Source organism: Chionomys nivalis, chromosome 11, assembly GCF_950005125.1.
Source record: "Chionomys nivalis chromosome 11, mChiNiv1.1, whole genome shotgun sequence".
Lineage (NCBI taxonomy): Eukaryota > Metazoa > Chordata > Mammalia > Rodentia > Cricetidae > Chionomys > Chionomys nivalis.
In genome coordinates this window covers 62,204,175-62,217,912 of record NC_080096.1, presented here as the reverse complement: position 1 = coordinate 62,217,912, position 13,738 = coordinate 62,204,175, and the positions used below count along the sequence as shown (strand labels likewise).

General features: G+C 43.6%; 1 protein-coding gene across 1 annotated transcript; it reads right to left on the bottom strand.

Annotated features, from left to right (window-relative positions):
• Positions 1 to 4,846: 4,846 nt before the first annotated feature.
• Positions 4,847 to 7,245, bottom strand: Cer1 (cerberus 1, DAN family BMP antagonist). Its single transcript, XM_057783443.1, has 2 exons — positions 6,745 to 7,245; positions 4,847 to 5,131 (listed from the first exon to the last, which is right to left on the bottom strand). Exons 1-2 carry the CDS (start codon positions 7,243 to 7,245, stop codon positions 4,847 to 4,849), a joined length of 786 nt encoding a protein of 261 aa, XP_057639426.1.
• Between the last annotated feature and the right edge of the window lie 6,493 nt (positions 7,246 to 13,738).

Below are 13,738 nucleotides of genomic sequence, written 5' to 3'. Positions count from 1 at the left end.
TTATTTTATGTGTATGGACACTTTGTCTGCATGTATATCTGTATACAATTCATCTGCAGGGCCCTTGGAAGCCAAAGAAGGACATTGAAAGTAGAGTTGCAAACGGTTGTGAGTCACCATACAAGCACTTGGAGTAGAACTCTGGTCTTCTGGAAGAGCATCCACCTAGTGCTTTTAACCTCTGAGCAACCTCTCTAGCACCAATGAATGAATGAAGTCTTTAATTTCAGGGGGAAAAAACTATATGAGTGTAACCGGAGGTTTCTCCTCCACCCGCCAGTTCCTAAACAACCACTCTGAGGTTTAATATTAATTAAAAACTGGCCGATGGCTTGGACTTCTTACGGGCTAGCTCTACATATAAATTAACCTGTTTCTAATAATCTATGTGTCGTCTTGTGCCCCGTAGCTTACCGGTAATGCTCTGGCCTCTTATTCCTTCAGCAGCTGCCATAGACCAAAGCAGCTTTATTCATCAACCAGTAAAAGCAACACATATTCGCAGCGTACAGAGGGACCTCCCACATCATATGGCTTGGGTAGAAAGCTGTCCTGCCATGCGTGAGGCTGTAGATTCCATTCTCAACAACACTCACACAGCACGCACTCACATAACTGGGAAACGTCCACTAAAAGGATTTAAATCATCCAAACATAATAACGTCTCAATGATTAGAAGCCCTTCCTGTGCCTACAAGAGTCGCTGTCTTATCTGGTTCACACATCATCTTTGCTGCACACCGAAAGGCTTGAAGTAGAAGGAAACGTATCCCGTTTATCTTTAAATAACCTGAAGCTCTTAGTGTAGGGTCTTGCTTAGAATAAATCTCCTAAAAATTCAGGAATTGAATGGTATTCTTAATTATGAATTCAATGAACAACATGTCAAAGAAAATCCTGTGTCTTGCCTTGGTGGAGGGTTACAACTCCAAACATAGAAACTGGCAGTGATGGCAAACACTGTAACCGTGATGCTTGCGAGGTGGGGATAGAAGAATCAGAAGTCCTAAGTCATCCTCAGCTACACAGTGAGTTCTAGACCAGGCTGGGATATATGAAATCCTTTATTTAAAATAGCAATATCAATAAAATTAGTACCTTCAAACACCATTGGATTTAGGACGGCCACATGACTTGTTTGGGCTAACCATGGGATAAGGGTCATTTGAGTTACTTCCAGACCAGTCTTCAAAAATAAGTGCACGATCTTTTCCTTTCTTTGTCTCAAGAAGTTTCTGCTCCTGTCAAATTCATAGGCCCTGGAAGAATATGAAGCAGACAACCAGTGGCAAATGCATTATGTGTGAAAAACAACATAGACCCTTGTCAACAAATGTCCAAAGCAAGTGCACACTGGGAAAACAAAGTCCTAAATCTCACTCACCTGCTCTCTGCAGAGAATACTGAATGTCAGCTTAGAAACAATTAGGAAAAACATATCGAAAGGAATTGGAGATAAAAGATAGGATACTGTGCAGAGAAGAGACTGCCATAGACCATCAAAAGAAATTATGTTACCCATTAAAAGGGCACCACTTTAATGTCCCCACTTGCAGAGACCACTTAATAGAAAGCAACCTGTCTCTAGGATGCTGCCCTGCACACAGCATATAGACACTTCATTTTTTCCCTTTACAGCTGTTTGATTTTCAAGTTCCTTGGCCATCCCACTGCAGGAGCAGAAGCTCCACAGGAGCCAAGCATCCGTTTAACTTGCGCTCAAGCTAGTGCACAGCATATATGTAACTGGGGAATCTTCGATGAACAAAGCATGCACACAAAGACAATAGTGTGCACTACTGAGCAATGTGTATACAAGACTGCCAAAATATCAGAAGAGATCCAATGTTAAAAGCACAGATTCGTGTGAATGAGTATCATGGAGGGGAGGTCAAAGGTCATTGCTGGGTGTCTTCCTCATTATCTCTCTGACAGGATCTCTTGCTGAGCCTGGGGCTTATGGATTTCTCTAGGCTGACTGGTTCATCGACTCCATGAATGCATGCACGTACACACTGACACACACACACACACACACACACGCACGCACGCACATATGCCGGGGCTGGGTTTACAGATGTGTGTCACCTCTTAGCTTTTACATGGCTACTAGGGACATGAACTCAAGTTCCCAGCCTGTATGACAAGCTCCTTACTGACTGAGCCATTTTCCCAGCTCTCCAACCCTCACCTCTCTCTCTCTCTCTCTCTCCCTTCCTTCTTTCCTTCCTTTCTTTATGAGAGAAAAATAAAACCAAAATTTAGGATGACGTTCATAGAGAGGACTAATAAAGTGATCGCAATGTTTAACAAAGAACCTGATCCAGGGACATACTCAGATAGAACAGCGTGGTGAGACATCTCCAGAAAGAGACCTGTGAGACATAAAGCTAAAATGGTAGAGAAGGAATGAGAGTATTTAATACAAATAGACATTCTCCTGGGAATGTCAAGTAGCTGGATCAGAAGACCCAAATGAGGTCCTTGACTATAGCTTCTCATGGGCACTCTGTGTAAAGCATCAATCAGAACTACAAGTGGAAAGCTTCCATGTCTAATGTAGTCCCCTAGCTATGTGAGGAAAGCAATTATATCTGGACCAGAGTGTCACCGAAGGAGTGCTGTCTTGTCAGCCTTCACCATGTATGATCTAGACACATACTGAAATACAGCTATAAGGAAATCTAGATTCTCAAGTCTATTAAAAGAAAGGAAAATGATGCCCCTGCACATTTAGACAAAGTCACTTGAACTTTCAAGACAGGCTCTCTTTACAGGCAAAATAGGTGACTGCCTGCTTCATCGGTTTCTTGAGAGGAGTAGATGGATTTGATCTACTGTCTGAGGGATACACTATTTGTGCATTTCCTCTCAACAGTGTCCTTTGTTCCCGTGTTTTATACACCGAGCCACTGGACACTGCTTTTTCTTGCAAGTAAAAATGTATGTGAATGGGCACTTTTATGAGGTTCCCACAAATCACTTTATGAATGCAAGCTCTTAGCCATCTATCAGCTAGCACATCTGGAGTTTACATGCGAGGGAAGAGCAGACCAGAAGTCTGAATAAAATTAATAATTGTTTGGAGCTTGGGCTTGAGAGTCTATTTGTAAGTATAGATGAGCGGGATTTGTGAGGGTGTTAGGAGAAGAAGGGGACCCCGATTGACAGAAATGGGTTTACATAATCAGGGTTAGGCAGCTGCACACGAGACAGATGCTCAATAACTTTTGGCACCAAAAAATATTGACCAGCTGGGATATCATTAATGCTTAACAATTTTATGCTTATGACCACATCTTGGCCAATTAGGTTGTCTTTGACCACCAAAGGGTATAATACATTCTGCTGTAAACGCCACATGTGTATCTCTGTAGCTCATATTCTGTTACATTGATATGTTGCATAATACACGCTCACTATAAATGCACTTGCTTCTTCAAAGCATCATGTTAGATGGTGATTTAAGAGGAACTAAGTTAAAATGTAAAATTAATTTCTTTATAAACATAATTAGTCATTACTCGGGGAAATGTGGGGGTGTAAGTGTGTGGGTACTAAAAGCAAAGGGATCTAAATCAAGTAATTTCTAAATAAATATTCAAAAACTACTATTAAAAAGTAATCTACCTGGGAAGAGTCAATGCTATGTAATAGCTGGACACAAATAAATGCAGGCTGGGAAGAGGCAGCTGCTAAGAGACAGTGACTGAATGACTTACACAGAGATTGCTTGTGACATCAGAAGCCCATGGCCAATGTCAGAAGCTCATGAAGTCATTTCAGAAATAGTCCTGAAAGACCAATACCAGACATTTATGTGACACAGTATTTTCAAGAATTCTTCATACACTAAAATTTAATACACCATTCCAATCACATTCAGAACTTGAAACTGAAGGATCTGTGGAGTTCTGTTTGTCACACACGCTCTTCCACAGTAGTTAGAAGCCCAGCTTGCCACAAGATTCAAGGGGGATGTAAGCAGAAGATGTCACCTATAAACCGTTTCCCTTCTAAATGACTTGCAATGTATTTGAGACTTACTGAGTTTCTCAGTAACATTCCTGGATGGCCTTTTTTTTTTTAATTTTTTTTATTATGTATACAATATTCTGTCTGTGTGTATGTCTGCAGGCCAGAAGAGGGCAACAGACCCCCATTACAGATGGTTGTGAGCCACCATGTGGTTACTGGGAATTGAACTCAGGACCTTTGGAAGAGCAGGCAATGCTCTTAACCTCTGAGCCATCTCTCCAGCCCCTCCTGGATGGCCTTTGACTCTAATACTGTTCATGCATTTTCCTCAAACTCTAGGAAATGGCTTGGTTCCTAGTGCCTGAGTCCCCTCCATGTATAAACTGCGAAGAGAAGCATCAGGGTTCCCTCTTTAAAGTTGGAGAACCCGCAGTAAAAGCTTCGTGTGAGGAGTACAGGAAGAAAAGAAAAGATATGGGCCATCAAGCAAGTTGCTTCCCACATCTGTGGCAAGAACAATTCAATAGAATCAAAACGTTTCCTACATCTCAAAGGCAGTTTCGAAATATGCAAAATCCTTTTAGAAATCCCTCTAACTGAGAGCTAGGTGGTACAGTGTGTGCCTGAAAACCCAACACCCAGGAAGTGGATCCAGAGAGTACAGTCATTCCTAGTCATACAGCAAGTCTGAGGCTGGACCAGACTACATAATTCCTGGTCTAAACACAAAGTGAAAAAAAAAAAAAAAGAATGGATGCTACTTCCCCTCTTTGTAACCACTGAACATTTACATATTGAGCAACCCCCACTTTTTCTGTTGGGGTTTTGCTTTCAGAGGTAATCATGGGACAGCTTCTGAAGCCGAAGGTCAAGGGATGAAGGACTCCTGGGAACCGGCTGGTAGGGCGTGTCCCTCTCCATGCTCTGCCTGAGCCAGGCAGTGGCATTCTTCCACCTGCATCACCATCTTGACCACGGGGATTGGGCTGGTGCAGTTCAGCCTCAGACGCACGGTGGTGAACTTGGCGGGTGAGCAATGGGAGCAGAAGTTGGAGGGGAATGTCTCCGTTCCAGGAAAATGAATGGACCCGCATTTCCCAAAGCAGAGGTTGTTCGGCACAACAACTTTCTCACAGTCTTCGTGGACAATTGTCTGAAAGGCAAACAGGTTGGGTCATCTCAAGGCATCTCCTGACACAGAAGGATGATTTAGAATGATCTAAATTGAGAATACACTTTGTGATATCCAAGACAGGGAGTTCGTTAGGGACAAAGCCACCTCACCAAAGCTTTCTTTATCGCGTAACTCATCAGTTAACCTCTAAAAAGCCTAAAGTTAACATGAAAATAATTTCCACTATAAACACCATAAAGATTTCCATTTAGTTGGATATAACCAATTGGAAACAAAAAGCTGTAATGGCAGCCTTCTTACTTAACCACACCATATCCCACCGTTCTGTTCTCCATAGTGCATTGTGTACAGCAGTTTTTCAGTAAATACTGGTCAGTTAACCATGGAATAGGCCAGAGACCATGAGTTCAGTTCTGTCCTGTTTTATTTGAGCTGTGAAGCAGTCAGGTCTACAAAGCAGCAGAGTCATGATGTATATACCTAAGTTACATCACCTTTGCTGCTTTTCTCATAACTCCAGATACCCAGTTTTATGTGTCTTCCAAAATATGAGTCAAACGCCTTCATTTTAATTTAATTAGCAATAGAATTAAAAAGTAAGACTTTCAAAGAAAACTTGATTGCCCGAGTCTTAGGAGCAATTTTCTAATTGCACACAGACCGGCAAAGCAGATATTATTACTTGATGATTGACTTGCCATTGCTACACAGGCAATTGCCTTAGAATACTGGCTAGTTAATTGGGCGGTGTTACTAGACTGTAAAATTTTAGTCTCTCCTGCACTGCTTCTGGTTTAGTGTCTTTTTGATGCATTTTCTCTCCTTTAACTTAGCATTTGGAATATAGGCGTTGCCAGAACTGGAGAAAGCAGAATACTAGAATGTTCCTTTGTCTTAAGAGTACAGAACTGGTCTTGGTCACTACAAATTAGCCAGCACAAGTGAGAAAGTCAGATAAGGAAAGAGATGTCATTTCACATTACGGTTATTTCTGAAAACCTAAGAGAAACATAAATTACACTCTAAATTATGTTTTGCTATCACGATGTCAAGAAATGATAATGAGAACCACAGCCTAGAGTTTCTGCAGGGGCATTTTCAAGGTCAAATAATTTCAGCAACTATTAAAGAAAACTGTCGTGGACCTGAGAAATAGTAAGGTGTGGGTGTCAGAAATGAAGTAGGGCACCCAGGGAGATAGCCGAGGTAGCCCACTTCACCTCCAGTGTGATATACTTGCTTTTCTACCTCTTCATGAATATAGAGATAAGCTGTAAGATAGTTTTGGCAATCGCTCTGAATTCTCAGGGGCCTGAGAGCATAACCTTACTTTTCTATATGGATGATAACCAGTAAAAATATACACGCTCAACAAACTCTGTGCCTTCAAAATGGTGACCACCAAGACTGACCGTGCCACTTGAAGCATTTCCAGAATCCAGGACACAAAGGAGACATGAGAAGGAAATGAGGGAAATTAATCACATTTTGTCAAATCCCACAACGAATACCCGAGGACCAAATGTGAACAGGCATGGCACAGTCTCTTGTCAGTCTCTTTCCATCTTGCATTTGTCCTATCTGTCCCCAAGTCTTACAGACTCTGGCTGTTTTCCCCTTACAGTGCATACCTGGTTAAAGGGCACTGTCCTGCAGGTCTCCCGATGTACTTCGTGGCTTTTGATGGGCAAGACAACCCCCTGCGAGGCCGGGCCCTTCCTGAACATGAAGCGTTGCCAGAATTTCTTGGCTTCCTCCTGAAGAGGGGACCTCTCCACTTCCCTCTCATCTGCTGGCTGAGTGAGGGCCTGGATCCCCAATGAGACATGATCATTTTCCACATCCTTTCTGGAGTGAAGTTCCGTCTCAGGTTTCTTCCAGAGTCTTCCAAGCCTGGACAGCATCTTCTCTCTCTGCCGCTGGCCTTCCCCAGCCAGACTGGCGCCTAGGAGGTGTGGCACTGCCACAAACAGATCTGGCTTGTCTTCTCCCTCCTCACGGTTGGCCATGTGGAGATCTCTGCGACCCCTTTCCAGGAGCACAAAGGAGAATGAGCTCTGGCAGCCGTCCACACATCGGCCTGCCTTCCCCAGAGGCAAGAGCACAAGCAGCTGAAGTAAGAGGAGATACATGCTACCAGGGCCCAGAGATTGAGATTAGGCTCACAGAAGGCCAGGCCCAAAGGAGAGGCTCTCTCTGTAGGACTGCAGCCAGGACATCCCATATATGCTACCTGCCTGGTAGGGTGGGAAGGCAGGTGGTCAGCAGGCAGGCAAAGCAAACACATTAAGTGTTTGCTGACATTATGCAGTGCTAATGGTGTCCTGCCTTCACTTGGTTCTGTATTTTTGAAGCCCCCCAGGGAAAGCCTGAGACCCTGGGTTAATTAGCTGGTGGCTTAGCTGTTGTCTGAGACTTAGGAGTGGCTGTCCTGGCAAAAACAACTTGCTCTTTGTCTGAATTCCTCATCATTGTCATTAGAAGGAAAAACAGAGCCAGCTAGCATTTGCTTCGCATCTGCATGGAGCTGGGGTAGAGCATGTGTTCGCTAGAGAAGCATCGCAGGCAAAACGAAACAAAAAAGGCCATGCTAAGCAAACGCCCAGGCCTTCACAGGAGAGAGAGAGAGAGAGAGAGAGAGAGAGAGAGAGAGAGAGAGAGAGATCAGCTTGGTGGCACAACAGCCTTCTTTGCCTTCTCTGTATTCACATGTGGACGGAAGCCTTTGGTCACAGACGAGTTAAGACTCAGAATTGTAGAGCTAATCCTTTAACATTGAGAAACAAACCCTGAGTGCCAGATTTCACAACTGGCCAGAGATCAGCAAACTCTTCCTGTTGTTCTCCACAGGATCCCCAGTGACAGAAGCTGACAGCTCATCCATCAAGTGCCATAATGTGTCCCTCAAGCCCCTTCATCATCGTTATTATTTTCTCTTCTTTAACAGAGCTAGGCTTGAGAATGTGGAGTACAAATCCAGGCTTGATCAATTCGGTGTGGGGGAGGGGGGTGAAGCTGGAATGGGAGGTCCTTACCTGACTGAATCCACATCTGCTGCAAATCTAAGTAAATTGGTGATCAGACTCAATAAAGATTGAGACAGACACAATTCGGGTTAAGCGGCAAATGATAATTTGAAATTAGTCCCGGGGTACAAGAAACAGATCAATACCTTGCAATTCGGCCTACCTTCCCAAAATAGTGTCCCAACTGGGAAGCCACACCTTCGCTTATCTCTCTTGCCCCTTCTGTTTAGTCACACGGAGGTGACCGGGAATGTACTCTCCCTTTATTTAGCTAAGCAGTGTTCTTTCTACACGCTCCCCACTGGGACGTCTTCCCAGGCATTTGTGTTCCTGATAGTCGTCACTGAGTTCTCCGAGGCAAGGCCTCCCGTAAGCCATTTGCCAACTACGCGTAAATGGATTATTATTTTACTAGAATTCTAAAAGACGTGTACTTGACTTGTTCCAGACGCCAATGGCACTTTCCCTGACGTTCACTGAAGGAACGCTGCTCCGTACCACAAGAACGTTAGTGTTCACCATTTGTTTTAAATAGTCTTTTTAAAAACTTGCCTGATACTTGAATTCCTCAGCTCTTCTCAGTCTCCCAATGCAATGAGCTCTCCAGAGCAGCCATTAGGTCTTCTGGCATTACATATGGTTTGAAAACCAACTAGGATGTATCTCTTGGTTCCTGTTTAACTTCACTGTCCAGTGACTTAAATTCCACTACCGTCAGTCAGTCACATAGGGTCTTGCCTGACCCAAGCGAAGCACTAATCCAGGGATTCTACCTAGGGTCTCTTCTTACCTGGCTCTGGAATTACTGGCTATTGGACACAGTTGGAACAATTTCTGTTGAACAGACATTTGTAGAAGACATTGTGGATGAACAGTCAAGATGGATACTAGAAAGTGACTTACGATGCTAAAGACTGGCTCCCGCCTAATACGGGTTAACTATGCAGGGCACCGGCTCTCTAACTTTATTACCTCCGGGATACCAGTCACTCACTTTTAATTTTCCTTTGGTCTTAGCTTCCCCTTTTCTGGGCCCAAATTTTGGAACTTATAGTTGCCGATTACAGATCACTCCCGGAGAATTTCCTTTGGCTTTTCTGTCCCTTCCTGCTGCTCAAGCCTGCAAGTACCCTGACTGACGAGAAGCCTCCTGCAGAAGAAGCACGGAATGAAAAGGCCGTCTCCAGTGTCTCTTACAACTCAGAACAGGGAGGCTCGTCTTTCTCAGCGCTGTAGATTCTCATCAGTTCTATTTTCCTCAAAACATAGGATAGAAGTAGTATCATAGGAATATCAGATTTTTAATGCAAAATAAGGCAGATTATTATTTTTTTAAATTATTTTTATTCTTTTTAAATTAAAATTTCCACCTCCTCCCCGTTTCCCATTTCCCTCCCCCTCCTCCCACATATTGCCCCTCCCCCCACTCCCCTCCCCCTATCCCCACTCCTCTTCTCCTCCCCCCACTCCATTCCCCCTCCCTCTCGATACTGAAGAGCAGTCCAAATTCCCTGCCCTGCGGGAAGACCAAGGTCCTCCCACTTCTATCTAGGTCCAGGAAGGTGATCGTCCAAACAGGCTAAGCTCCCACAAAACCAGTTCATGTATTAGGATCGAAACCTAGTGCCATTGTCCTTGGCTTCTCATCAGCCTTCATTGTCCGCCATGTTCAGAGAGTCCAGTTTCAACCCATGCTTATTCAGTCCCAGTCCAGCTGGCCTTGGTGGGCTCCCAATAAATCAGATCCACTGTCACAGTGGGTGGGTGCACCCCTCGTGGTCCTGACTTCCTTGCTCATGTTCTCCCTCCTTCTGCTCCTCATTTGGACCTTAAGAGCTCAGACCGTAGGCAGATTATTTTTTAACATTTAGTTTAGCTTTTGTTCTATATGTGTATGTGTGAGTGTGTGTGTGTGTGTGTGTGTGTGTGTTTGAACATGTCCTCAACATGTGGAGGTGCGGACAACCTATGGAATTCCTTTTTTTTTTCTACCATGTTGGTCCTAGGATGAAACTCAGGTCATAAAGCTTATTTGCAAGTGCCTTCACCCACTGGGCTGTCCTGCCAGCCCTTTTTTCTTATTTTTTCAAACATCAAGGACAAAGGAAGTGGTTTCCCTTCAAACCATTTTCTCAGTAATTTAATTTAGTAAGTTATTTAAAATGTAAAACTATTTCTAACATCGTTCCCTGGCCCATCTTACGGAAAGCACGTATTCAGAAGCAGCTCCTTCCCCAATTCTGTCCTGAACCCTGGACTCATTCATTCATACGATGTATATGTGAGTCCCAACGCTGGAGAATCATAGGGACTAATGATAAGGATGTCCTTTTCCATGGCTAGTATATGCTGTAATTGTAGAGTTATTTAATTAATAAAAGTGTTATTTAGTCAGAATATAAGAAAACTTTAGGTAGATACCATTCTTATACTAATCAGGCTTTATCAACTATGCCCAAATGCCAGAACACATTAGACTGCATACTGTTTCTCTTGATTTTATTCAACAGGTATTCACTTAGCACAAAGAAATAGAGTAGACATTGCACATCTTTTCTTTCTTTTAGAGTAGATCAGAAGTAACCAGATTCAATCATATAAAAAAAGTTCTACAAGAAAGTAGATAATCTGTCCTTGCCATGATCAGCTGCTACCTGAGCTTGTGAATGAATAGTTTGGGCACTGTATGTCTCTAGACTTCACCAAGGACAATACCGCCTCTTGACTTGTCATTCTGAGTGGCCTCCGCGTCCACAGGAATGGATTGTGACCGTGTTATACCGATGGTAACACGGCATTGGCATCACGTGGATGCCCACCCAACCCTGTTCTCACACAGTTGTTCCGACATCATCTAGTTCTACTGTATCACCATAGCACATGACTCTAACCAAATAAGGTTTATGAGAACATTCATTTAACATCTGTCCATCTACTCCAGATTTTAGTCTGAAAAAGATCAAATAGATGGGTTCTTGCCACCATCTCAGGATGTAAGTCAGTTCCTTTCGCAGTGCAAAATGCTCAGAAGTACTGGGTTAATGAATGAATGAGGTCACCAATTAATTCGTATCTCCGAATCTTCTGGGCTTCACTTCCTGTTATATCCAGCTTGAATTCCATGGTTCATAAAGTTGGATTTCTGTACTGTTCTCTATTCCTGGCCCTTTACTCGGTAGACATGAAGCTATTCAGCTATCCTGGGCCCACGGCTACAGTACAACCATACTGCTGCCAGAGACAATGGGAAGATGGGACAAATTGGTTCTGTACAAAATATCTCTCTCTCAGCTCTGCTCAGTGCCCTTTTATTATTGTAGTCATCTCTTGGTTTTCCATATAAACCTAGACTCCAATTATCTAACCCCCGAGTGCTCTGTCCTGCCCTCATTTTCAGCAACTGACCTTACCCCTTCTTATACGGAGAAAGACAGAAGTCACCAGATAAGAGTTTCTCACCTGTGACCTCAAACCCTGTCAGCTCAGTGTGTCCTTCCTGTCTCCTCGAATCACATCCTCTCCACAAGTCACTGAATAGCTCTATAGCAAGGTCTCCTCCCTCAGCGTTTTCATAATGTGCGACGGCCTCAAACCCTTTCAAACTGTCTCCCATGTTCTCATCTGCATTCGCAACTCAGCAATGGGACTGATTGTTCAAATCCACCCTTTGTGTTCTTATCTCCTTGTAGACCCACCCACCAAAGTCTGGCCTCTATTTCTTTAAAACCCTCTCCCTCCTTCGAGGACCATCTCTGCCTTCCTGAACTTCAGCAACATTTAAGTCATTTTTTCATGAAGTCAGTCCTCAGTAGACTAAGGTCAGAAAGGAGCATCAGAAAGAGGGTGAAAAGCCATGAGTATCTCAAAGCTTTCAATTACAAGAGCAGCCTGCTAGCAGTCTTAAGGTGTTTTCTATATAGTCTGGGTAGCCCCCCTCTGAGAGCTGAGACTGGGGGCATGTGCCCCGACTTGTGGCTAGTTCCTTCTTTATTCAGTCATTCAGTGACAGAGCTGGGCTTACTAACGTGCATCTTCTTCACCACAGAGATGACTGTTCAGGGTAAGGCCTACCATTCCTGGGGTCTGCAGGATCCAAAGCTCCAGACACGGGCGTTTTATTGAGCACGTTTTCTGTTTCATTTCTTTTCCTGGCCCAAGTTCTACAGTTAGTTTTGTGATGTTTGTTTCAACCTCCCAAACGTAACAGCAGTGTGGATGGAAACGTCTGACAAGAGTCTGGCTGGACTGTGCTTTCTGAGAGGGGTCCCTGTCCTGGAGCACTTATCCTTAATTCTCCATGCTCAGACTCTATTTTAAAATCAAATTTCCACTAAATCTGGAAGGATTCAGAACAAACCATTCTTTATTTCCCAAGCTGGCTGCATCTCAGAGTGGGTATCTGAACTTTGTCATACAGCTACGGTTCGTAGATAACTCTCGGGGGAAGGGTTTTGATGCTTCTAAGAAAGGTAACTCAGGCAGGAGAACAAGGCGCCTGCCAGGTACCGCCAAGCAGCTTGTGGGTTGTTGTGCCCCAGTTGGAAGATGGAGGTGGTGTATCACCAACAGACAGCGCAGGGGGCATCTGTCTGAAAACGGTTTCCCTCCTGGCTGCCTCGCCAGTTTCTGCTTATACAATGCAGGCAGCTTGGGGGAGCCATATTGTCTCTATAAGCTCATAACACATGGACAAATGATTAAAAACACATGGAAAACAGTTCCGCAGCTAAGCTGCAATTCAGATGGGACGGAAAATCCACTTGCAAAGCTTTCAGCTGACTCAGGGCCAAGTGTAGGACAGAATGCAGGAGGAGTTGCCAAAAAAAAAGTTGTGTATGTGTGTGTAGGGGGGTGCAAATCATGGATCAGAAACCTAAAACAATGACGCCTTGTATTGACAGCCCTTCTCCGAGGCTCCCCAAGAGCAGGCACCAGAATCAACTCTTTGAAAAATATTAAAACCTTTATTTCATGAAAGGTTTTGGACAGATTTATATTTTCTACCCTCTATAAATAAAAGTTGGCTTTACTATCTTGGCAATACCTATGCAGAAACATAATCTTAAGTATCTGTAACATAAATATTAAAAAATTACACGTACTATTACCTCTAGGTGTGGGAATTAAGTAACAAGATGGTAGGAGACAAATTGTTTAAAAAAAAAACACGATAATAAAATGGAAAAATAGAGCAACCTCCTGGCCAGGGTTTGCTTTATGCTATTTGCCTGAGCCTGGGCCCAGGTTGACCATAAACTCAGGAAGGCTAAGACACATTTACACAAAGTTCAGCTTAACTTAATGCAAAACGCTAAGAAGGCTTATTGTATTTGGTCACTCAAATGACCTGGATTCTGCTGGATAGGAAAGCAATGGGCAAAGGTATTTACTGGGAGACGCCCCTGCTGCCCTTACTGGTAATTAGCTTCTCCCCCAAATCCTTCCTCACTCCCACACAGGCCCAGCCACTGCTCTTCCCACGCCTTGCCCCATTTAGATGATTATTGATTTGATGCAGGATCTATAAATACATCCTTTCCCATACATGCAACAAATGTATGCTTAAATGCTAAATGCCAAAGGAAATTTCAAACTGTGG